Raw genomic sequence first — 23,019 nt, 5'->3', positions numbered from 1 at the left:
GAGCCATGTTAGCTTGCAGATGCTAGCATTCAGCTCAAAGCACTGCTGTACCTCACGGAGCGGCTCCCCGGGCCGTAGACACGCCGTCTTACAATAAGATGTCACATTGAACATTTAAAATTCTTTTTCTTTCAAAATAGAAACGTCCAACTTATACGTCCCGCCTTACATAAACATGTGAAGATGTGCACGTGAGGTCGCCCAGCCCAGTTCATTTCCAGTCGATGCGACCGTGACATGTTAAGAGAAACATCCTACACGGGTTACCTTTAAAGTCACTTTGGACTCAGCATCAAATCCATAAACCTGCTTGTAAAACGGGTTCCATTGCCAATAATGATAATCAATCACAAACAGCCATTTTTAATTGGCGAGCAAAATTTGAGACAATACTACAAATATATGCCAAGGTTTGGATTAAAAAAAAATAATAATTAAAACGTTACGATCAAAGACCATTTTGTAAAAAAAAAAAAAAAAAGAAAGAAAACATGCAGTACAAAAAACAAGTGTCCAGATTCTCTCCAAGTCAGATGTTGCTTTTTTATTTTCTTTAATTTTTTTTTCATTTGAGTCTTTACACTTTAACACACGTTAATACCCTTGTGAATGTCTGGCAAGTGGTGATCTTTAAAGTCTTCATAACACAGAATTAAACTGTGGTTCTATTGCTATGTTGTTGTGATTTGTATATTTTCAGGCGTCTGTGTATTAATGCTCATATGACGGAGCTTCTGGCCAATCTGTAATGGGGGAGGGGGGAGGAAGACATAATGACATCGATCCAGGTTTTTTTTTTTTTTATGCGAGTGACGAGTTTTTATCGCAACTTAAGTTCTCATCTGGCTCTTCGCATGATTTTACTTACAGTTCAATACGAGGTTATTCCAAAAAAAAAAAAGTGTGATCGTATTTAGAATGATTGTCGGATTGAAAATAAGAAGAAGCCCAGTGTTGTCACCATTAATGACTGGTCAGAACCCTCATGTGGACACACAGCACCACCGGCCTGGTAGTTGGTGTTTGCTTTATGTATTAGTTTAGCAATTGTGCACGAAAAAGGAGCACTGCACGAAGAAAAAAAGAAAAAAAAAAACTGTGCATCTATTCTGATTTTACCACAAATAAAGGTTTGGATTTGCAAATGTAACCAGGGTTTTGATTTGTTGTCTCGTGTGTGTGTGTGAAACATTGCTTATGCATAATCTTATACTTTAAAACAAGTTGATTTGCTGTTAAGTAGATTCTACAGAATTATATCAAAAATACAGTATATTTTCAAGACTTCCCTTCTCATCCTTTTATTATAAGGCTGCTATGACAACACAATATAAGTATCTTTAATGATAATGCTACAAATTTGGAATGTAAAGTTGTTTCTACAGACTTGTAGAGGTGTTTGAAGCTTAAGCATCTAAAACAACAAAACATAGACTGATGCAACATCAGCTGCATCAGTAATTAATAAAAAATAAAGTGCATTAATTTCCAGATGCAACTTTGCTTTGGTTGAAGAAAGGCTGCCTTGCTGCACATAAAACTAATGTACAGAGCAGGTGTCCCAGTTCACCGTGCGTCCTGTCAGACGAGCAGCAGGGCACAGCTTAGCCCATTTATTAGCTGGAGGCTTTTTCAAGCCTTCCTCGGACGTGTCCTTCATCCTCGCTCGAGTCCGACCAGAAGTCTGGGTTGTCTTGGTACCATTTGACTAAAAGACACACAGGCACACAAAAAGATGGGAGTTAATAACACACATTATAGTCAGAAATCCAGGTTCCAATGTGTCTGAGTTATTGTACCAGTCTGTCTGATTCCTTCAGCCCAGGACACCTCGGCTCTCCAGCCCAGCTGCTGCAGCTTCTCACATTTGATGGGGTAGCGCAGGTCCACACGCGGCCTGTAGAGCGGAGGTCAAAGGTCGATGCTTTGTGTTTGTAAATGTGCATGAACAGAGGAGGAAGCATGAGTATATTTAGACGTCTCTCTCACCTGTCAGGCACAAATTCCAGCCAATCATTTACCTCAGAGTCTGGCACGTTCTTCACCTAAAGCACACACAGTTTTAATAAGCGCTACATCTGAACACATGCTGATTTCTGCTATGTGTTTTGACGAGCAGTTCACAAACTCACCATCTTTACAAGCTCCCTAGCCAGTTGCACGATGGGAATCTCACAACTCGTTCCCACGTTGTACACTTCTCCCACAATCCCTTTCTCCAGAACCAGCAGGAAGGCATCGACGGCGTCATCGACGAACAGGAAATGACGGGATTTAGGGAGGGTTCCCTGGATGGTGCTGCGGCAGAGGTTAGAGTTAAGTTCTCTCAAAGTGCTTACGTCTAACAAATGCTGAAGCTGAAGGTTTCTCAAACAAACCATTTCATGTCCATTCGCAAGAGTGTGAGGAATCTCGGGATGACCTGAAAGATGGAGGAGATCGCTGGTTTAGTTATAGTTACGCCGGTCCAACCTCTTTTAAACTAGGAAACCATGTGGTGCAAATCAGTTTATGTTCACTCGCACTTAAACAAGCAGGCGGTAACAGGGTGCTGTACCTTCTCAGTGTACTGCCTGGGCCCGTAGATGTTGTTGCTCCTGGTAATGATGATGGGAAACTGGCAGACGCACAGAGCGGCGTTTAACATAGGAAGAACAAAAGAGATCTGAGGTCAATTTAAAGTGAGCAAAATTAACCAAACGCAGTAAATTAAAGTTTATTCCCAGTCTGTATCTACTAACGCAAATGAGTGTCATGTGGTTTAAACCTGCATGAACAAGCCCTGCTCAAAATATACTAAATTAAAAACCAGATATACAACGATTCTTTTCATTGTTAGATGAGTTTTTTTTTTTATTTCTTCATTGTTTGGTCTGAAAAATGTCTCAATTTTTTTTTAATTTTCTGAAATACTAAGTTAATGTCATGAAATATTTTGTCCAAACAACAGTCAAAAATAGAAGATAGAAAGTTAGAAAGCAGCAAATTCTCACAATTTAAAAGGTAAAACTAGAGAATGTTTGGCATTTAGAAGCTACTATCCCGCCTGTGTGTGGTGTGTACCTTATATTTGTCCCAGTAGGATCTGACCAGGTACTCTGCAGTCGCTTTAGTGGCAGAATAAGGGTTGGAGGGCCTCAACGGACTGCTCTCATCGAACACCTGCAGGGAACAAATCCACCAAGTCAGTGAATGAGCCAAAAACCCATTAATGCACTAATCTATGTGTGTTCACTGACTTGATCCAGACCGGCTCCGTACACCTCATCTGTGCTGACGTAGATGAAACGCCGTGGCCGGTGCGGGGCCCGATGGGCGGCTCCCAGCAACACTCTGGTTCCGTCGATGTTGACGCGCTGGAAAGCAGACGGGGTTTCAAACGATGCTTCTGAGCGAGGGGGAGAGAAAAGACACTCTAATACCAGCGGCAGAACACCAAGACAGTAAAATCAGCCGGGCGTGTGCTGGGAGTGCAGCTCACCAACGTGGGTTTTGGCCGCCAGATGAAAGATCACGTCGACATTTTCTGTGTTGAAAATGTGATTTACGAGCCGGGAGTTACACACATCCCCCTGTGGAAAAGAGAAATATTAATGATATTTATAATGAAGGAAAGAGGTTTTATCTTTCTGATTTACTTATTGGTATTTAACTCACCCTGATAAAAGTGTAATTTGCTCTGTCTTCGACTTTCTCCAGACTCTTGGGGCTGCAGCAGTAATCCAACTGCAAGAGATCAGACAATCAGAGATGCGACACGTAAAAAATCAGTGCAGCTCAGACAGAATTGTGTATTTGCTGGGAAATTAGTCAGTATGGGAGAGAAGACTTACGTTGTCCAGGTTAATAATTCTCCAGTCAGGGTGTCTGTAGACCAGTGACAGCACAAGATGGGAGCCACTAGAGACACAGAGATGTGGGGGAAGTAACGCTGCCTCTAATGACTGCATCAATTTCAATGTGCATGCAACACACAGGTGTGTAAACTGTATGATCCCATAAAAAGCCATTAGCCATGTTCTGTGTGTGTGTGTGTGTGTGTGTGTGTGTGTGTGTGTGTGTGTGTGTGTGTGTGCATTCTTCTTCTGCAGTAAGTGCAGCAGGACTTGTAGTTTTTTGTAGTTTTTCTCACTTTTTAAAGAGCATTCTGGGAAACAAATCTGCATATATACATATATGCAGTATGTATTTTTGGGGCTTTTCATTGTGTGGAAATGTACATTTACTTATCAGTTATAGATGCTGGCTGCTTTGCTAATGATAATAAACTAATAATTACTACAAAGTAATGTGCTGAAGTACTGTAGGTAAGTACAAAGTCGTGATACTGTATTTAAAAATCACAGATCAACTGCTGCATCACAAACACCTACATATAACAAGCATGTGAAATACAATAGCTTGTAATACAGTTAATTAAAAACGTAAATAACATTGTATTTTATAGTCATCGGTCAGAATCCACGACGTGATCTCACATGAATCCAGAGCCCCCAGTCACCAGGACAGTCCTGTTAAAGTCCATCCTGCGATCTGCTGCTTCACATTAGACATTATAGCGACATCTTTAATCACGTTTATTCCCGTGATCGAGCCTGATGGCTAACTGTTAGCTGAGAAGTTCTCTGTTTATTAGGGAGTTTGCGACAGTCGGCGGCTGTTTTACGGTACTGTTGACACGTTGAAAGGAGGCGGGTCGTTTTGTCATGTTGGGACTGGATTCTATCCTCTGATTGGTTATTGCATATGACGGCATAGGATGTCTGCTGATTGATTGGCTAAAATCACATATCAATCAAACTCAACGGTGCCGACTCGGCAAACGTCAAGCGAGCTACAATAAATACGTAACATCCGTAAGGTATTTTAACAATAAAATGTTGGTTAGTGAATTTAATTTAAATGCATTTGCTATTCCAGATAATAGGTATTACTCGACGGTGTATATATATGTTTCGGTCAAGTCTTATTTTTAATGTTATTATTCCCCCAAAATTAAACATATAAATCTTTCATTTGAGGGCCGAAGCACCTCACTTCCTGTGTCAGCCTGGGTAACTTTGGATAGCTTGACGAAGATTTACTTCTGGCTTCGTGGCTCATTGAATCGGTTAGCTAACATCTATTTGGCGATAACGTTAAACTGCATTTTGCGGGGGGAAAATGTCGCATTTGTTAGCTATAATTATAGCCGTAGCGCTGCTCAGTTTGGGGGCTTTTGGTAAAACTGTAACGGGACTTTTTAAGAGTGAAGTGGCGAGACAGCAGAATGGCCAGTTCATCACTAAATTCATGTACCAAGGTAACGATGCCGCTAACGTGTCATTTCAGAGTTAGCTTACACTATATTCATGTTAACATCTCCTAATGACGATGCTTTGTTTTGACTCACCACAACCTCAGTGAAGGGTGCGACTAGCATGTCATCATCACTTAATGTGAAATAATAACGTCACTTTTAATAACCATACTTCAAATGTCTTGTTTCTGGCTACATGCTAATATTTTTCTAGCATCATCTTTTTTTTTTCTCTCTCTATTTTTAACCATTTTCTTATCTAATTTCTTATCTCATTGATTTTTAAGATTGAACCTATAGGTTAGTTACAAACCAGCACACTACAACTACAGTGTCTCCCCCTGATCCAAGAAGCCACCCTCAGGAGGTCAGAGGTCAGCCACAGGGCCAGTATGGGCCTCAGGAGCTCTCCAGCAGGGTGGATTTTACTCCAGAACTGACCGATCTTAAAAGATCCCCCCTGAAACCAGTGGGCTGCCTGGAGGAGGTTCGAGGCAACGAGCCCTGCCACAAAATCCTGATTCTGAAACAGGGTTTTAGTGTAGAAGAGAGGCCAACCGGCCAAAGTAAGCATGGGGCCCCTGAACGCTACAGGATCTCTTTTCCTCAACAACAACTTAATTCAAAAGCTGTTCAGGAATACGACTGAGGGCTAGAAGCTTGGGCTTTTTTTGATGATGGATGTTCGGCATTTGTGCCCAAAACAACTCTCAAAGTAGCACATAGCTGATCTGGAACCAGGTCGTATTTGAGCACAGAAAAACTGTCTCTTTTGTCTTTCTGTAGGCGATCATGGTCTGCTGGTGTGCAGGCTGGACAACTCTGCTCTGGCGACAGAGAAGGAGTCCAGATTGCTGCTGTATCAGGACATGGACTCAGACCTGGATAACCTCAGCTGCTCCGAGAGACTCGCTAAAGCTCACTTCACCAGTAAGAACGGGGGGAGGACTAATGCTAATGAGAGCAGATCCTTTTATATGATGAACGTGATGTGGCTGTACTGATTTCTTCCTCTGCTCTCCTTCAGTTTCTCTCAGTCAAGAAGAGCACAACCAGACGATCCCTCGTCAGTCTTCGCCTACGGCCTGGCAGGCCCTGTATGCTGACAGATACACCTGTCAGGTAACATCATAGATCCCTATGAATACAGTAAATACAGCTTAGTCCTGAGGTGGAGGTTGTTGGAGCATGAATATGATTAGAAGTGAGAGAGTTTTTCCCTCTTGTTATTCCTCTCCTCATTTGCCGTCTGCCTCTATAGGAAGGTGCAGTGATTCCCTCTCATGCTGATCTCAGATTTACTGTCTTGCTGTTTAACGCCGACTCAGCTGGAAATCCTCTGGAGCACTATAGCGCGGAGGAGGCAGGTCAGACATCCTGAAATACTCCCATCACAACAGATCAGGAGATTTTTCCTGTGCACTGTTGTCCATAGTGTCTGTTTCTTCTATCTTGTTAAGTTCTGAGTTGTTGCTGTTATTGCTATGCTCCACTGATGTGACATATAATTGTATTATAACTTGTTGTGAGTTGTTTGTAAGTTGCAGGGATTGTTCCCGAGCGCTCTGCATTATTCATACGGGACAAAATGTTTCCTCTTGACTAATTTTACTCTCAGGTCTCCAGAGTTTTTACTTCCTCCTGCTGCTGGCCTACTTCATAGCCGGCTGTATCTACATCCAGCCCCTGCATCAGGCTCTGAAGAAAGGAGGTCCCATGCACTCTGTCCTCAAAGTACTGACCACATCACTGGCGTTACAGGGCTGCTCCGCTCTCTGCAACTACATCCACTTGGCCAGGTAGATTGGACTCAAGGAGGAAGTGATCAGATTTTTGTGGTCAAAGGCCTCACAAAGCACATTTTTAACTCAAAAATTCAGACGCTAATTATGACAACATTTCACACAAACGTCTGCTGGGACAAAATGATGGGATGGTGACATTTCATATCTAAGATGTCAGCTTAACTGTGACATCGTATCGTCACCATAACTCAGGAACAGAGGGGGAGGTTGTGGCACGTTTCGTATTTGGTTCGATACTGAATTCTTGAATTGATAGCTCATCTCCAGCATTTCACAGAAATAGCCAAGAAGGCCTTACACATCTGAACACTCACACCAGCCAAGGCAGCCTCTGTTGAGCAGTGAGAATGCTTCTTTATCTCTTGTGTGAGTGTGTATTTGTTCACCTGGGTGGTGACCTACTGCATACAAAAAAACAAAAGATGTATTGAAATGAACTGAGCTATCCATATGAATTAGTACTGAAGACTTTCCTGTTCCTCCTCTTGTGTTCTGCAGGTATTCCAGAGATGGTATTGGTATTCCTCTGATGGGCAGCCTGGCGGAGTGTATGTTCCTCTTTCTTAAATATGTCCTTTCTTTCCGTCTATACTTATATCTGCCTCTGAAGCTTCAGTTAGTTCTGAGTGTTGGAGCAACTTAACGGTTGGATTTTTTCACATTCATTTGTAAACAGACAAGAAATTAACTTTCCCCTCTGTGTTCCCGGTGCAGTCTGGGATATGGTGTCCCAGGTGTCCATGCTGTACATGTTACTGAGTCTGTGTCTGGGCTGGACTCTGAGTCGAGGCAGGAAGCCCCAGTCCAGACCTCTGCAGTGGGAGCAGTCTCCGGCTTCCACGGCTGTCGCTGTTGGTGCAGTCGTTACGCAGGTTCGCAGGATTACACTGATATCAAACTTATGTGTCAGGCTCACAATGAATTTTAGTGATTTTTTTTTTTTTGAATTGTTATTTTCAGGGGGTGTTGCTGCTGTGGGAGCAGTATTCCGAATCAGAGAGTGAACATCACAGTTACCACACACAGCAGAGTCTGGCAGGCCTCCTCCTCATGGCTCTGAGAGTGGTCCTCACCCTCCTGCTGGCATCTGTCCTCTACCAGATCATCTCCACCGAGAGGAGCACCCTGAAGAGAGACTTCTACCTCTGCTTCGCCAAGGTAAACTACGCCGGACACTCAATGCGGCCTCCACACAAATATTAAGCTGCAGTTTATCAGCTGCTCCTCCTCGTGGTCTCTGCAGGGATGCTTCCTGTGGTTCCTCTGCCATCCTGTCTTCGTCCTCATGTCCACCGTCTTCAACGAGCACCAGAGGGAGAAGGTTAGAGCACGCAAACGAGCCATATTTTAGCAAAGCATCACTCCCATCATGTGAACTCTCTCCCTCTCTGTAGGTGGTGACGATTGGCGTGATCCTCTGCCAGTCCATCTCCATGGTGATCCTCTACCAGCTCTTCCTGTCCCGCTCTCTCTACTGGGAGGTCTCCTCTCTCTCCTCCGTGTCTCTGCCACTCACCATGTCCAGGACGAACCACAGGGGGCGCTACTGAGCTCACCCGCCGTCGCACGCCTCGCCTGATCGCTGTGAGCGAGGGGGAAGGTGCTGAGGCTTCACCTCCCCGAGGACGGTGACCCCATGAGTGCTGTAATATTGCTGGAGCCTTTGCTGTGACTGGTTCCTGGTAGAGGAGCAATGACCACTAGTAAGACAGTCACCAGGGAGCTTTGGCACGGTTCACTGAATGACCAGAGGAAGATATTTACAGCAACAACCTACCTCTAGTTGAAATGATTTTTGACTGGAATCAACATAACAGAGCAGGAGGACATATTTTAACTGTAGTAATTAAGTAACAATAAGTGCAGGGATGGGACTTGATGCATGACATGGTGCAGCAGGCCAAAAGTAGCAGGAGCCTACGGATAAAATGGAACCACAGATTCATTATAAAGGAAAATCCAAAGCACTGGGAAGCACTGCACCACCGCTTAGCTATGGTGGTAGATATTAGGACGCGGATCCTGGTCACTAAACTAGACCTGGATCAAATCGCCAAAGAGAGAGCTTGTGAGAGATTTAAGTGAGAAAAGGCAGGTTTTATTCTATATTTTTCTTATCGTCGACCAATCCCTTCAAGAAAGCAGTCAGTCTGAATACTTTGTGACCTCTCAGCCCCAAGTCCACCGAAGATGTTCTCTTTTTTTTTTGTTGCTGTAGTTTTTAGCAAATACTGCTAAAACAGGACTAAGAGGGGCATTTTTTTTGGGGACTATTTTTTGCCACAGATTGATACACGCGTGTGTTCCTGGCAGCAGGACCACATGTGGGATTGAGTCAGAATAAACTATTGTCAGGGATCAATTCAAGTGTAGGTTTTAGCCTTTCTGTGATATTCAGGCTGATAAATGTGTAGATCAGTATGTTACTCCGGATAAACAGATGGAGGTGGTGAGATGATGACTCATGAGGTGGATGCACCGACGAAGGGACGGGATAAATGTTGGACTGATGGCTGAAGGAGTCAGCTAAGTCAGATTTTTAGACAGCTAAATCTAAAGAACGCATATGGGAGCCAAAAGATGAGAGTGTGCTCCCAGTATTTCCCACATCAGGCTGTACTTTGAGTTATTTCTTCACTCTCCACGTGACGTGTGAGCTGACAGCATGCGAGGCCTCAACCTTGGATTTTGTGTCTTGCCATGAAACAGGAAGTTGTTAATAACTTGACTCTACATGATCCAATCAGCACCAAACTGTTGTGTTGTTTGATAAGAGTCCCGCCCTGAAGAGTCTACATGTCAATATTCTTTCACAGTCATAGCGCCACCTGGTGGTGACAGGAAATGCTATGCTTTATGCTATGATGTCTCAAGACCAGCCAGTTGACCAGATCCACTTCAAAGTTGGTCAGGAAAGCCTCAAGACGTTGATGTTGGTCCGTAGTGAAAACTGTGAGTTTTTGTCAAAAGGAAATCAAATCGTCGAATTTCGATCGAAAATGTTCCTTCTCCATGAGCGTTAAAAGTGCAGTAACTCCACTCTACAAGGTCCTATCTTCACCACATTTATACTGTTTGATGACTGTCCGGCTCTGAAGACATGCACATGCTAGTTTTGAACCATAGTCTTAGCGCCACCTAGTGGCGGGAGGAAGTGCATGTTTTATTCTCAGACGTCTCTCTCAGCAGGTCAGCCACCTCCACCTCAAATTTGGTCCAAACATTCCCAAGACGTGGATGATACAAAGTTATGAAGCTTTTGAGGTTCTGCCAAACGCTGTCACCGTGGCAACACCTCGCAGATCCCTTCCCTCCTGTCATCTTTGACAAACTCAACAGTAACCAGGACTACAATCCACAAACTGGCATTTTCACCTGTAGCGTACCAGGGATCTACTATTTTGCCATGTCCACTGCAAAGGAGGTGATGTGTGGGTGGTCCTGATGAAGATCAATGAGCCAGTAATGTACACACATGATGAATACAAAAAGGGCTGGATCAGGCATCAGGCAGCGCTGTACTCCCGTTACGACAAGGAGACTCTGTGCATGTGCAGCTGCCATCTGAGCAGGCTGCAGGACTTTATGCTGCTCCATATGTCCACTCCACATTTTCTGGATAGTTATCGTACCCAATGTAAGAACTGTGTACAAGGACAGGTGATAGTAATGAATGTAAATGTTACCAGATTTATGGTAAAAGCAGTCTCAAAGGTACAATGTAGGTCAAGTGGACTGGTTTACAATGAGTGGTGGAAGAATAATAGCTTTATATCTAGTAGCAACATACTTCATTGAATTATTCTTTCCATTACATCCATCACATCTCTATTTACATACATCAATGGAGTCTCAGAACGTTGTGACCATTTCATTTGTCTTGTTTTGTTTGTACTAGATATGAATTATTCCAAAGGTTTTTGTTAGTTTGTCAGTATTCTCTCTAATTTATTTGTTTGACTACTGATTACTTGGGATTGTGTTCATTTCTGTGTTTTGACACCAAATGATGGAATTCATTTCAAAAAGCAGAACACAACATCCACCTTATGTGGCAAAAAACAACACACATATTCATAGATATGTTCATGCTTCTACCCATTCATACCAGCATGTGTCTTTCTTTTCTTATTTTGTACTTTGTGGATGTGCAATCGTTTTATTTCTTTCTCCCTGTTTTTCTTTATTTGGGACAATGGTGCACAGCATTAAATGGGAAGCTGCTGTGCCTAAAGTATGTGAATTTTTGTCTTTGTTGCCATGATTGGTCAGATATTGGTTTAATAAAGAAATAAAAACCTTTGTCTTGACTTGATTTTCATCACCATCACAATTTCAACTCTATTTATGTGCTGCTTACAGCTGACACCATCCCTTTAGAACATCATTTTGATGTTCTATAGCAAATAGGTGACACAAATGGCACGATTATACATTTTGTGTACAGTAAATATATGATCTCAAAGGTGTGCAGAGAATGTTTTAAGTTAACCCATGCTTTTTATACGGTAGCTGCATTTGCAATTTCACATTTTCTTGAGGTGGATGTGAACTGCTCGTGTGTGTGTGTGAGAGAGACAGGGAGACTGACCAATCAGAGTTTGAGATGTCATACTTCCTGTCTGAGAGGCTGGCCAATCAGAGTTTGTGATGTAATACTTCCTGGAAAGTATTATTAAAACATCTGCTAAACACGCTAACTTAGCAACACTAGCAGTGGATGAGGTGGATGCACTGCATATCAGTGACAGTAAGGCTGCTGCTGCAGCTGTGAAGCTTGTAATGGTCGTGTTCCATGTTCGTTCACTTCTGTGGGCCTTCTGTGGCTCTGTTGGTTATTCTTACAGCAGAGGCAACATTAAGTACATGTAAGGTAATCTAATTGTAGTATATTTGTCACAATCTTGAACGTCTCTTTGAGTTTACTCTTGTGCTACAATTGTCATATTGTCTCATTGTCTCATTTTCAGAGATCAGCTATGGCTTCTGGAGCAGGTCTGAGAGCAGCAGGCACAGATGGCAGTGACTTTCAGCACAGAGAGCGGGCAGCCTCCCACTATCAGATGAGGTAGGTGACTTTAATAGTTGAAGTAATTGAGAAGTATCTGTTTGGGGGGGGATCAAGCGGTTACACACATAAGAACCATGGATCCCAACTCTGTCTTAACCTCTTTAAAATACCTTGAGATCTAAAAGTGAAATATTTGTCTGTAGCTCAGCTTTAATTCTGTAACTGATCCAAGAGTCAGTTCACACATGAGGGGCCATTTAATCTCCACGAGTTAAAACATGCAATGGTGCGTTCACTTCCATTTCTACTGAAACTCACTGATGTGTGTGAGTGGGGTTTGAGTTCAGTACTGTGATGGCTTTTGGAAAGAAGCTGTGCTTAAGTCTGGAGGTGTGGGCTTTGATGAGTCTGTCTTTATTACTCTCTGGAGATGTCTGCGGTTGCTTCCTGTGCAGTTTCCATACCACGCTGTGATGCTGGATGTGAGTACTGACTCGATGGAGCACTGGTAAAAGGCTCTAAGCAGCTCTGCAGACAGGTTGGTCTTCTTAAGTGTCCTCCAGAAGTCGAGCCGCTGTTGACAGTCCATGTGAGTGACTGATGTTCAGTGTTAGGTTGTTGTCCATCACCAGTTTGTCAGCCTGCAGACTTCCTCCCTGTAGGCGGTCTCATCCCTGTTAGTGATCAGACCCACCACTGTTGTGTCGTCTGCAAATGTAATTATTTTGTTTGAGGGGTGTGCGGCAATGCAGTCAGCTGTGTAGAGGGAGTAGAGTAGCGGACTCAGCACACAGCCTTGGGGGGGGCACCGGTGCTGAGAGACAGACTGGATTAGTGACCTTTGACCCACACAGAGACACAGAGGTGATCAGTGAACTGTCACTCACTCACACACACTCAGACACACATACACACAAACAACTACAGGTGTTGACTCACAACAAAGTCACAGGAACTCTGCTTGAGTTAGATTTTCAAAATAAAACCCCTGTGTTTTTCAAAATATAATTCATCAGATGGTAAATTTACATGGATTCTGTACATCTTTTAACTTCCTTTTTCATGTTCAACCTATTTCATTCAGAATAGCAGTTTATTAATTCGGGCGTTCAATACTTTTTCAATTCAAAAGGCAGCAGGGCAGTGTAGTGTCAGCTGCTCAGCAGACAGCACTGATGCTGCAATATCTAGTTACATATCACCGTCCTCAGCAGGATGTTTGCTACAGTACAGTATGTAAGTTATTGATGTGCTGACGTGAACATGTGGGGCCAAGTGAAATGAAGAAAAGTGATTGCAGATAGAGTAAATGTGTCCTCTTGCATTTAAACTGAAAATCTCAATATAAATGTTCAAACCAGACCTCTATCTGTCTGAGTCCTCATTTGTTTGGAAGATTGTCGATGAGGTGTAGCTGTTAATCAGTTAATGTGATGCATTCAAGCGCCTCTGTTTGTTTGGTCAGTGAACCTTACACTTCCCTCTAGTGGTCTTTTCCTGCCTTACACTTAGAATAACACCATTTAGCAGCCATGTAGAGTCATTAAAATCAAAAGGTCATGAATCATCAGCTGGAATTTGCTTTCCCTCTGTGGCTCACTGATCAGCTCTGTGTATCGATCCGATTAAAAGGCACAAAAACCATAACGTGTAACTTTTGTTTTTAATTCAAGTTTGTCTTCTGATCAGCACCCAAATGTTTCCACAGTGAGCCGAGCGTTCACTCCAGGTAGTTGCTGAAAGTGTCTCCCCTGGGCTGCACTTCTGCTGTCTGGCCGTGGAGGGAGCCCCCGGGAGCAGGCTGGGCAGGAGGTGGAGGAGGAGGAGGAGGTGCAGAATGAGCTGGGGCTGTTTTGAAAGAGATCATTGGTGGTAATTATCATTTTTAGCATCATTTTTATTCAAAGTGTCACTGACTGTACTGTATGGACCATCACTAGTTATGTGTTTACCTCTGTACGGGATATTGAACTGGTGTCTCCCTGTTGAAAACATCTGTGGAATCAAAGTCTTTGCATCATTCACATGCACTTCATACTTCAGGACATTCATTATATTCTTGCTGAACTTGAAATGATCTAATTTTACATTTTTATTCAGCCTATGAAAGCTAGCTTCTTTTTTTTTTTTTTTTTTACAGTGACCCATAACAGAAAATGAGCTTGGGAAATTAGAAAACAACAAATAATGACAGCACTGTCATTCTGCCCCCACCATTCCCCCCCCGCGTCCTCACCTCCTCACTGGACTCTGAGCTGGAGCTCCCGTCGTTGCCGCATCTGAGAGACACCACCTGGGTGGAGGCGGCCGACATGCGAACCCGACTGGAGCAGGAGAAAGATGGCTGAAGGGAGGAGGAGGGGGGGTTGTGAGTAACATAAATATATAAAGAAGGATTTGTTCCAGCTGTTTTAGTTGTGTTATGATCGCAGGTCGCTGCCCTGTGGCATCATGGCAGAGCAGACACACTCTGTCCTAGTAAATTCATGCCAATGCAAACAGTGGGCTGCATCGTTCTGTCAGCATATGTCCTCCCCAGAACTGACTGTACAGTACAGCAGTCTACAAGTCAGCAAGTTATTTTATTTGTCCTCAGTGAGGGAATTCTTTTGGAGATGAGATTACAGGATTATTACACTATTTTACATACAATTTCCTCAGTTTTTTTCTTTTTGCTTTTATATTCTCTGTATGATTGCATACAGAGAACCAAACAAACCATCAGAAGATTTGATTCTGGTTATTTTTTCATCCCCGATGACATTAAATGTCTCACCACAAAGAAGCCAGGTCTGAAGGCACACGTCTGGGAGTCTCTTCCGGAGGACTTTGCACACTCCGTTTCTTTGATGCCAAATATCATCATCAGGTCAACGGTGTTCAGGCCCACAGGAATAACCTGGTGCAGGTTATATATGTCATAATCCACAAATAAGACGCAGTGCTGTTTATGTTTATGGAGTGTGTGCAGACGGACTCACCCTTGTGACAGAGCCTCGAGTCACCCGGTACAGATGGCTGGCGGCATACACCGAGTTGACCTGTGCCAGAGATGCTTCAAGCCCCCTGTTTGCCATAGCCTCCAGCTCAGAGTTGAACAGTGGGACTCCTGCGAGGAGAAAGATGTGAGGAAAGCCGGGGACGGTTACTGTATCTACTTGCGAACAGTGCAGAGAAGCACTCACCTGTGCATCCCAGACACAGCAGCAGGGCCAAGAGGAGCACGTATGACCTCATATTGACTAGCACCAAAACCAAAGTGCCCCAGTCCTTCCTCTGCCTCCTTAAATACATCCACCTTTCGTCCTGACACCCCCACGCACCGCCTCTTACCCTCCATAACCCCTAAAAAGAAAAAAAACACCCTCCTCTGCTGCCTGTCCAGCTTCCTCCATGCAATAGCGGTTAACCTTTGTTCAGCACTATTGATCCCAGGATGACGCACTGGATTAAATGAGCAGGTTTACATTTTATATCTTTGGGTTTTGGACTTTTACTCCGATAACATTTCTCTATTTTTTTTTTCAACAGAATGTAGCAGTTTATGGAAGCTGACTTTGGTGCAGCAATAACATTCGGAGAAATGCTCTTCCACGAAGCAAAGGTGGTCTTTGTCCCAGCTCTGATGATCTCTTTTTTACAGTGCATTAGTTTACTTGGAAGTATTGTACACCACTGCAACAGCTCCTTACTCCCATTATATCTTTATTACATTCATCATCAATATCAAAAATACTTCACAGTTTGGGCAGGTAGAGAATTCTAGTTCTTGTAAACAATAAATAGGTTTCTGTTCAGCATCTTTAGTCCCGTTATGTTTTCCAGCACATTATTCTACTCATTTCCCCCCCTTTCAGCCATTCCTTCCATATTATATACACATCTTTTTAATCACTTGAATATTAACAAAGGAATGCATCCTGTAAAAACACAATAAAAGCTTGAACTGTCATTTCATGGAATATTTACAAAAACCACTAACACATCTACAGTTTTCAGCCGCTGGATTCAATCTAAACATACGAGGCAAATGTAATATTAGATAATAAGGGACATGTGAGCACGTGAGTCATCTTGCCATCAGTTAGAATCAGATTTGACCAGTCCTGTGGTGCGAATGCAGCCCCAAGTGCATCAAAGTAAAGGTGCTCGAGTTAACTGTACACACAAGCGCGCACACACAAAGCGCGAGTCCTCTTCTCATCGTTCTATTGTTCCCATCAGAGGCTCCATAGCAGCAAGGAAGCACGCCTCAAACTCCTGGTCTGAGAAGCGAGCCACGGACTGACGTGCGTTGCGTCTGATCTGCAGCCGGCTGGCGGGCGGCAGAGCGAGGATCCTCTCCATCGCCTCGGCGTAACCGTCCTCGTCGTCGGCCAGGAAGCCTGTCTGGCCTCCCTCAAAAGGTACCACGATGTCCAGCTTGGGGCCGCCGGACTTGTGCGCCAGAATGACCTTCCCTGCTGCCATACACTCCACGACGCCTACAGGAGAAACAGAAGACATTAACATTCAAGAAAGTCTATTTTTATTATGAGAATCTAAACGTAACCTCAGGTTGAGTTGTTACCTATTCCAAAGTGTTCGTTCCACATGGTATGCAGTCCAATGGTGGCTTCCCCCATCTCTCTCTTCAGCTCCTCAAAGGATACGTTCAGTTTAAACTCCACCCGGTCGGCCACACCCAGCTCCTGGCACATTCCCCTCAACATGAGCACCCTGTCCTCGTCTTCCTGGTTCCTGCATCCACCGATCAGAACCAGCCTCAGTGCCTCCCTGCCCCCCGCCCCCTCCCTCCTCCTGTCCAGCACCTTCTTGAACGCTCTGATCTGCAGCCGGTGGTCTTTCTCCGGCCTGAACTGCCCAATAGAAACAATCGAGTGGCGCTTCCTGTCCCCGTCGTCCTCCAGCGGGATGTCCAGGAATGCGCTGACGTCGCAGGGTGGGTAGACCACGCTGGTGCGGTTGGGAGCGCGCCACAGTGACAGGATATGATCGAGGGTCCAGGATGAGTTGACCATGATGAGGTCGCTGCAGGAGCCGGCCAAGCCGTAGAGCAGGGCGAACAGGCAGTAGTAGACCATCTTGAAGGCACTCAGGAATAGACTGTTGGATACGTAGTCTGGATTGTTGAACCTATGACAACACAGCAAGCAGCAGGTGTTGCAATTCAATAAGGCCTTTTTGACAGTATTCTCTCTTTAACTTGAAAAATGAAGAAAACAGCACATATAACATTAGAGACACACTCTGGATGATGTGTTGAGACACACCTGGGGTTCCTCTCTCTCACTACAGACAGCATGTCAGTGCTGATGGTCGGGTAGTGAACGTAACTCCCCACGCTGCAGCCCCCCAAGTAGCGAAACAGGGGCAGAGTGAAGGCGTAGCCCATGGAATCGACGTAAAGGTCGGGGACGAACTCCGTCAGCGCCTCCCATCCCAGGAAGATGGAGCCCACGCTCTGTCCCAGCAGGGTGAAGTGAGGAAACAGGCCTGGCTCCACGAGCAGCCGGTGCCTCAGGAACACAAACTGAATCGGACGGGGGAGCACGATGTTGAAACGACGCCGGGCCCCATCCAGAATCTGCTGGCCCGTCACACCCAGGTCCCCAGTGTAAACCACAAAGTTGATGTCTGCGTACCTGCTCAGATGAAGGGTATGTTAGATCTCACACTAACAGGAGGTATACATCCCCTCTATATACACTATTTCTCTTCCATATAGTTCTACTCTTTATATTTGCAAACCCATCAGAATCAATTCAAACCCTCACCTGTTCTGTAGTGCCCTGATGGCACACCAGAGCACCCTCTCCCCTCCACCACCAGCATTGCAGTAGGGGTGGAAGAAGGCCACCGTGGGGCGGCCGTCCCTCGCCCGCCGAGCGTTCCTGCTGCTCTGGAGCCAGAGACGCACTGCCAGCACCAGCAGGACCAGGACCGCCACCAGCAGCACACACAGAAACAGCAGCGGCAGCAGCAACTTCCACAGCAACCTGAAACACAGACGCAACGCTGGGAATTATGGGTGACAGCACGTTGACAGGTAAGCGCTTTTCAAAATAAATGTTGGAGAGCTTTTAAGGCAGAAATGTATATTAAATCAGAATTACTTTAATAATCCCCAGGGGGAAATTGTTTTTTTGTTACACACAGCTCCAAAAGAATAAGAATAAACTTCAAACACGAAAGTAATAATAATGATAATAATAATAATGATACAAATAATACCACTACGACTAATAATAACATATAACAACATGTAAACTCAGAGTGAGATGTATTATATAATACTAATAATACTACTACCACCAACAATAACATATAACAACATGTACACTCAGAGTGAGGAGCTGTATTATATAATAATAATAATAATACAAATAATACCACTACTACTAACAATAATATATAACAACATGTGCTTAGGAAGACTCTTATGCTGAAAAAACAGTGACCTCATCGTGCATGTTTAAAAAAAAGACTTAAAGCATCACAGCTTAACATGTAGTGTAACAAAGTGCTGCTTAACCACAGTTAATAATACACGTATAATATAATATACAGTTATACACGTACATTACACACTACGGACTGAACTGTGAGACGAACTTGTAAGGAAGTGCTGCGTACATGTGGATCATTTAATAAGAAGTTTGACCTCCATAGCATTAATAATAGCATCGTTAAAGAAACAGGAAACACATGAACAATGTATTTATCTGGAGACAACAGCCAGACAGCTTAGCTTAACGTTTGCTATCCAAATAACCTGAAATATCAGCAACAGTAGTAACGTTGTGGCTGTTTAAGGCTACAAGCAGAGCAGCAGCTAATATACAGTGATATGAAACAAGCAGGCCACGCTTTCAAAACTGACATTTAGCGTTTTGTTTAAAGCCCTAATGAATCCTACCTTGTTAATTCACACAAACAGAGGACCAGTTGGTCGTGGCCCGACATCTTGCCAAGTGAAATTCAACAACACATCACCTCTCAAGTTTCCTCCTCTGTGTTTAAACGGTGCTTTTATCCAGCGCCCCCTACAGGAGGGGATGTATAACTGCACCGGCATCTCCAGCTTCAATCACCAGTCACAATGCAAAGTTTGCAATAATCTGGACATTTAGTGTGAATCAGACAAATATTTTGACTGAAATAGCTGGAAAAATAGCCCCAGCGTACTACTTAACTTCTCTCTCTCAGCCACGGAGGCTGATCTATGCCCTAGTCTTACAAAAATGTAATGTTTAACTTCTAAACAAACACCGTTTTAATCAATATTGCCTCCCTATCCCCATGTTTTAAACAAACCTCTGTCATTTCCAGCCCGGATCCTTGACATCATGAGGACCCTCTTGATTTTGTTTGTTTTAATGAATCTGGACACCATCCTGCAGACGGGACGCTGCTTAGAGACACAGTGAGTTGATTTAGTAACATTTTCAAGGGAATGTATTTATTTGTTTATGGGAAATGGCGGCTTTCCACATAGAAAACATGTTATGACACACTTGTGCAAGCACATACCTTTAGAGCATGTATGCTGTTGGTACCTGAACACACATGTGAACTCTGTCATCTGATGAATTTATTAATAATGTAAAAACTGCCAATAATATAGAACTTATTAACACAGCAGAGTTAATGGAGGACAGTCTATTTTACTTAATGTCTTGTTTTCTTTTTACTCAGAGATCAAGTTCTATCAATCACCCCGAAAACACAACAACAAGTGGACATCTTGAAAAATGTGTCCACTCAATATGAGGTAGGAATCAGCTACTTTGGTACCAGTAAATTGTGCTAAATTTCCAAGTCATTATGTGACTTATTTTCTCCCAGACAGCTTTGTGGCAGCCTGTTTCACATCATCACATCAAAGAAGAAACTCAGGTCCACCTGTTTGTTCCTGCAAACAGCTCAGACACTGTCAAGGATCTTCTGCAGAAGCACGCCATAACATATGAGTATGCTGCTTGTCCGGAAACACACATATATTACTTACAAAGCATTCTATCATATTGTATTTTGACTTTATTTTAGGGTGATGCTGGCCAACACTAACGAGCTGATTGAAATGCAGACGAGGAACGACTCCACTGACCCTCGAAGCAGCTCATCTTTCTACGAGAGATATCACAGCCTGGAGGATGTTAGCTTTTTATCTTAACCTACTGTACTGTACTTAATGCTCATGATACAATGAACACTCAAACGCACGGTCTCCATTGTAGATCTATTATTGGATAAACAGGACCCAGCAGGACAACCCCAGCACGGTCAAACTCATCCTCATTGGCTCCTCGTATGAGAAGCGACCACTCTACGTTCTGAAGGTGCACTCCTCCATCGCCTAATAAGCTGCAGTGGTGATAAAGATGCTTGTTGATTATGTAAAAGAATTTTTCTCTAACTGCAGTCTATGATATCCACCTTTCTCAGCTGTCTCTCAACAACAGGCCGAATAAGAAAGCAATGTGGATCGACTGTGGGATCCATGCCAGAGAGTGGATCTCTCCTGCTTTCTGCTTATGGTTTGTACAATACGTGAGTACATTTAATCGAGTATCAGTTGGGTGGAAATGTCTGTGTTCACATTTTTTGTTTGCTCAGATTCACTGTGGTCTAACGATAAAGTCGGTGTCTCCCTTTTCTCCCCCAGTCTTTGTCATTTTACACGCAAAACCACGAAATTACAAACATCCTGGACAACATGGATGTCTACGTCCTGCCTGTTATGAACCCTGATGGATACCAGTACACTTGGACGACAGTAAGAATGCCGAACAGCTATGAAGGAAGCAATCTAAACTGGATTTCTGATCTGTTCCTGATTTTTTTTTTTTTTTTTTTGCCTCAGAATAGGATGTGGAGGAAGAACCGTTCTGTCGCCAAGAGCAGCAACTGCATCGGCGTCGACCTCAACAGAAACTTTGATGCCAACTTTTGCAGTAAGTCTTCCTCTCACATCACAGTCCCCTCCTGATAGCTTTTATCGTCTAAGACAGGACTGTAGTCACTCTGATTTTTGTCCCCTTTTGATTCCTTCCTGATGAATCTGTGTATTAACTGACCAGATATGATATGATATGATCAGTATCATCTATAAGCTGGAGTAAAACTGTTTCTTCCAGCCCAAGGGGCCTCAAATGAGCCCTGCACTGAGATCTACTGCGGTGCTTTCCCTGAGTCGGAACCAGAATCCGGGGCCGTGGCCAACTTCCTGCGCAGTCACAAGGACTCAGTCCAGCTCTACCTCAGCATCCACTCCTACTCTCAGATGCTGCTCTTCCCGTTCTCCTGCTCCTTAGAGGAAGCAGAGAACCACAAAGACCTGGTGAGTGTTTCGGTCACTGACTGATCAATCAGACACTCGAGTTAAGCGCTTCCCCATTCAAGCAATCAGCTCCAGAGTATCTGGAGACTTTATTCTACAGGATGATTGTTGCAGTACACCACATTTTCCACTCAACTCATCATAGCCTGTCATTCGAGACCCTTAATTGTTCTTTTTCTGTTTTTCAAAGCTTGAGATGGTCCAAGAAGCTGCCCAGAAAATCAAAAGATATTACAGGAACACCTACAAATATGGTGCAGGAGCAAAGACAATATGTAAGTATGACTTCTTGTTCAAGTATTTCTTTTTAAAATGAGTGACACTCACAAAGCCTGTCTGTCTGCACTCCAGACTTGGCTCCTGGTGGTTCTGATGACTGGGCGTACAACCTTGGCATCAAATACTCCTTCACATTTGAGCTCCAGGACCGCGGGCAGTATGGCTTCCTCCTACCACCATCTCACATTTCCAAAGCCTGCAATGAAGCTCTGATTGCTGTGAAGACCATTGCTGCGAAGGTCATAGAGAAAACACAAGCTCCCTTAAGTACCCCCGAAACTGTCTGAGCAGTTAGAACTGCAGCCTGCAATGTTTTAAGCCTTTTTTGTGAATGAATCCTGATAAAACCAACTTTGTATCATCACTGACAGCTCATTCATAGTACACAGATACTGTGGTTGTTACAGTCTATGGCTGTTATTCAAGGTGTTGCTTGCTGTAAGGAGATATTATTGTTTGCATTCGCCATGTAATATGTCTATTTTGTGTGTGGTGTAAATGCAGCACTCGAAAGAAAAGAATCAAAGAAAACTTGCTGCATTTATTGATTGAGACAAAAAAGTTACATTATAAAGTGTTACTCAAGACATATGGTATTAATGTGCCGCACACAAGTAAAAAGTAGTTCCATCATTATGCATGCACCACATATATATTTGTACTGAGTGTTATTATTCTTGGAGATATCAACATCAAGCTTACATTGTCATTTTATTGATGGTGTAAATAATGGATGTAGCTGTAATATACAACATATCCTAACAATGTGAATCAGATCAGATGGGATAATGTACACTGAAGATACATCAATGTCCTGTTTCACGGCAAACACGGCGTTACCACAATGACAACGTTTGGCAGAACCTCAAGAGCTTCATAAATTAGCATCATCCATATCCTGGGAATGTTTGGACTGAATTTGAAGTGGCTGTAACTAACCTGCTGGGATGGACACTGAGAGAAGAGAACGTATCACTGCCAATGAGTGAAGTTCAAAATTGCTCAACTGTGTCATTTCTTCTCAAAGTGTCAGATTTCTCCACAGAGCCGTGGCTCAGGGCAGACGGGCTCTGGCTCATGTGCTTGCAGAAAAGAGCACAACAGGCAGGTACACACTCTTCACACTGTTTTTATTTATCCCACATGAACAGTGCTAACACATATCACTGAATGGCTCATGAAAAGTAAAGATGTATAAAAGTATGATAAATGAAAAAAAACAGTTCTGGAGGAACATTGATAAACAGTTACTCCTACAGGACACAAGGTGGCGCTGTGTACT

General features: G+C 43.5%; 5 protein-coding genes across 6 annotated transcripts; 2 read left to right on the top strand and 3 right to left on the bottom strand.

Annotated features, from left to right (window-relative positions):
* Window positions 1–1,413: 1,413 nt before the first annotated feature.
* Window positions 1,414–4,617, bottom strand: LOC139223744 (dTDP-D-glucose 4,6-dehydratase-like). Its single transcript, XM_070855731.1, has 12 exons — window positions 4,479–4,617; window positions 3,834–3,900; window positions 3,658–3,726; window positions 3,482–3,572; window positions 3,240–3,388; window positions 3,064–3,162; window positions 2,558–2,617; window positions 2,379–2,422; window positions 2,133–2,298; window positions 1,990–2,045; window positions 1,800–1,897; window positions 1,414–1,708 (listed from the first exon to the last, which is right to left on the bottom strand). Exons 1-12 carry the CDS (start codon window positions 4,523–4,525, stop codon window positions 1,617–1,619), a joined length of 1,038 nt encoding a protein of 345 aa, XP_070711832.1. The 5' UTR covers window positions 4,526–4,617; the 3' UTR covers window positions 1,414–1,616.
* Window positions 4,618–5,128: 511 nt separating this feature from the next.
* gpr180 (G protein-coupled receptor 180) lies at window positions 5,129–8,704 on the top strand. The gene is made up of 10 exons (XM_070855817.1): window positions 5,129–5,302; window positions 6,086–6,229; window positions 6,327–6,421; window positions 6,561–6,666; window positions 6,918–7,098; window positions 7,603–7,652; window positions 7,819–7,976; window positions 8,065–8,262; window positions 8,348–8,425; window positions 8,499–8,704. Exons 1-10 carry the CDS (start codon window positions 5,164–5,166, stop codon window positions 8,652–8,654), a joined length of 1,305 nt encoding a protein of 434 aa, XP_070711918.1. The 5' UTR covers window positions 5,129–5,163; the 3' UTR covers window positions 8,655–8,704.
* Window positions 8,705–13,835: 5,131 nt separating this feature from the next.
* Window positions 13,836–15,352, bottom strand: spp2 (secreted phosphoprotein 2). Its single transcript, XM_070855947.1, has 6 exons — window positions 15,301–15,352; window positions 15,097–15,224; window positions 14,892–15,014; window positions 14,352–14,459; window positions 14,068–14,110; window positions 13,836–13,963 (listed from the first exon to the last, which is right to left on the bottom strand). Exons 1-6 carry the CDS (start codon window positions 15,350–15,352, stop codon window positions 13,836–13,838), a joined length of 582 nt encoding a protein of 193 aa, XP_070712048.1.
* Window positions 15,353–15,812: 460 nt separating this feature from the next.
* alg11 (ALG11 alpha-1,2-mannosyltransferase) lies at window positions 15,813–19,081 on the bottom strand. Its single transcript, XM_070855687.1, has 5 exons — window positions 19,035–19,081; window positions 17,893–18,114; window positions 17,389–17,760; window positions 16,686–17,251; window positions 15,813–16,599 (listed from the first exon to the last, which is right to left on the bottom strand). The coding sequence occupies exons 1-5, from the start codon at window positions 19,079–19,081 to the stop codon at window positions 16,316–16,318; spliced, it is 1,491 nt and encodes a 496-aa protein (XP_070711788.1). The 3' UTR covers window positions 15,813–16,315.
* cpb2 (carboxypeptidase B2 (plasma)) lies at window positions 18,031–22,200 on the top strand. Of its 2 annotated transcripts, XM_070855688.1 has the most exons (12): window positions 18,031–18,164; window positions 19,448–19,541; window positions 19,814–19,889; window positions 19,964–20,088; window positions 20,165–20,273; window positions 20,356–20,457; window positions 20,564–20,668; window positions 20,784–20,894; window positions 20,982–21,072; window positions 21,256–21,458; window positions 21,649–21,733; window positions 21,810–22,200. In XM_070855688.1, the coding sequence occupies exons 1-12, from the start codon at window positions 18,143–18,145 to the stop codon at window positions 22,022–22,024; spliced, it is 1,338 nt and encodes a 445-aa protein (XP_070711789.1). In that variant the 5' UTR covers window positions 18,031–18,142; the 3' UTR covers window positions 22,025–22,200. The 2 variants fall into 2 exon arrangements, with proteins under 2 accessions (XP_070711789.1, XP_070711790.1); XM_070855689.1 differs by lacking the exons at window positions 18,031–18,164; window positions 19,448–19,541; window positions 19,964–20,088 and having other exon boundaries at window positions 19,855–19,889.
* Window positions 22,201–23,019: the final 819 nt, after the last annotated feature.

The sequence above is a fragment of the Pempheris klunzingeri genome, chromosome 24 (assembly GCF_042242105.1).
Source record: "Pempheris klunzingeri isolate RE-2024b chromosome 24, fPemKlu1.hap1, whole genome shotgun sequence".
NCBI classification, from domain to species: Eukaryota; Metazoa; Chordata; class Actinopteri; order Acropomatiformes; family Pempheridae; genus Pempheris; species Pempheris klunzingeri.
Note: the sequence above shows the minus strand (reverse complement) of the source record. Positions and strands in the feature narration are given on the sequence as shown.

Bases quoted from the DNA above. Each gene is read 5' to 3' on its own strand.
- LOC139223744 (XM_070855731.1), bottom strand. From the start codon at position 4,525: ATGGACTTTAACAGGACTGTCCTGGTGACTGGGGGCTCTGGATTCAT. The intron at 3,573-3,657 runs GTGAGTTAAATA...TCTTTTCCACAG, and splicing joins CAAATTACACTTTTATCAGG to GGGGATGTGTGTAACTCCCG. The intron at 1,709-1,799 runs GTACAATAACTC...TGTGTCTTTTAG, and splicing joins TGAAGGAATCAGACAGACTG to TCAAATGGTACCAAGACAAC.
- gpr180 (XM_070855817.1), top strand. From the start codon at position 5,164: ATGTCGCATTTGTTAGCTATAATTATAGCCGTAGCGCTGCTCAGTTTG. The intron at 6,422-6,560 runs GTAACATCATAG...CTGCCTCTATAG, and splicing joins CTGACAGATACACCTGTCAG to GAAGGTGCAGTGATTCCCTC. The intron at 7,099-7,602 runs GTAGATTGGACT...TGTGTTCTGCAG, and splicing joins AACTACATCCACTTGGCCAG to GTATTCCAGAGATGGTATTG.
- spp2 (XM_070855947.1), bottom strand. From the start codon at position 15,352: ATGAGGTCATACGTGCTCCTCTTGGCCCTGCTGCTGTGTCTGGGATGC. The intron at 14,460-14,891 runs GTGAGACATTTA...TCCTCCCTTCAG, and splicing joins TCAGACCTGGCTTCTTTGTG to CCATCTTTCTCCTGCTCCAG. The intron at 14,111-14,351 runs GTGAGGACGCGG...TTGATTCCACAG, and splicing joins GCTCAGAGTCCAGTGAGGAG to ATGTTTTCAACAGGGAGACA.
- cpb2 (XM_070855688.1), top strand. From the start codon at position 18,143: ATGGGTGACAGCACGTTGACAG. The intron at 21,459-21,648 runs GTGAGTGTTTCG...TGTTTTTCAAAG, and splicing joins CAGAGAACCACAAAGACCTG to CTTGAGATGGTCCAAGAAGC. The intron at 21,734-21,809 runs GTAAGTATGACT...TCTGCACTCCAG, and splicing joins TGCAGGAGCAAAGACAATAT to ACTTGGCTCCTGGTGGTTCT.
- alg11 (XM_070855687.1), bottom strand. From the start codon at position 19,081: ATGTCGGGCCACGACCAACTGGTCCTCTGTTTGTGTGAATTAACAAG. The intron at 18,115-19,034 runs GTAGGATTCATT...TCTGTGTTTCAG, and splicing joins TGTTTGTGTGAATTAACAAG to GTTGCTGTGGAAGTTGCTGC. The intron at 16,600-16,685 runs GTAACAACTCAA...TTTCTCCTGTAG, and splicing joins GAACGAACACTTTGGAATAG to GCGTCGTGGAGTGTATGGCA.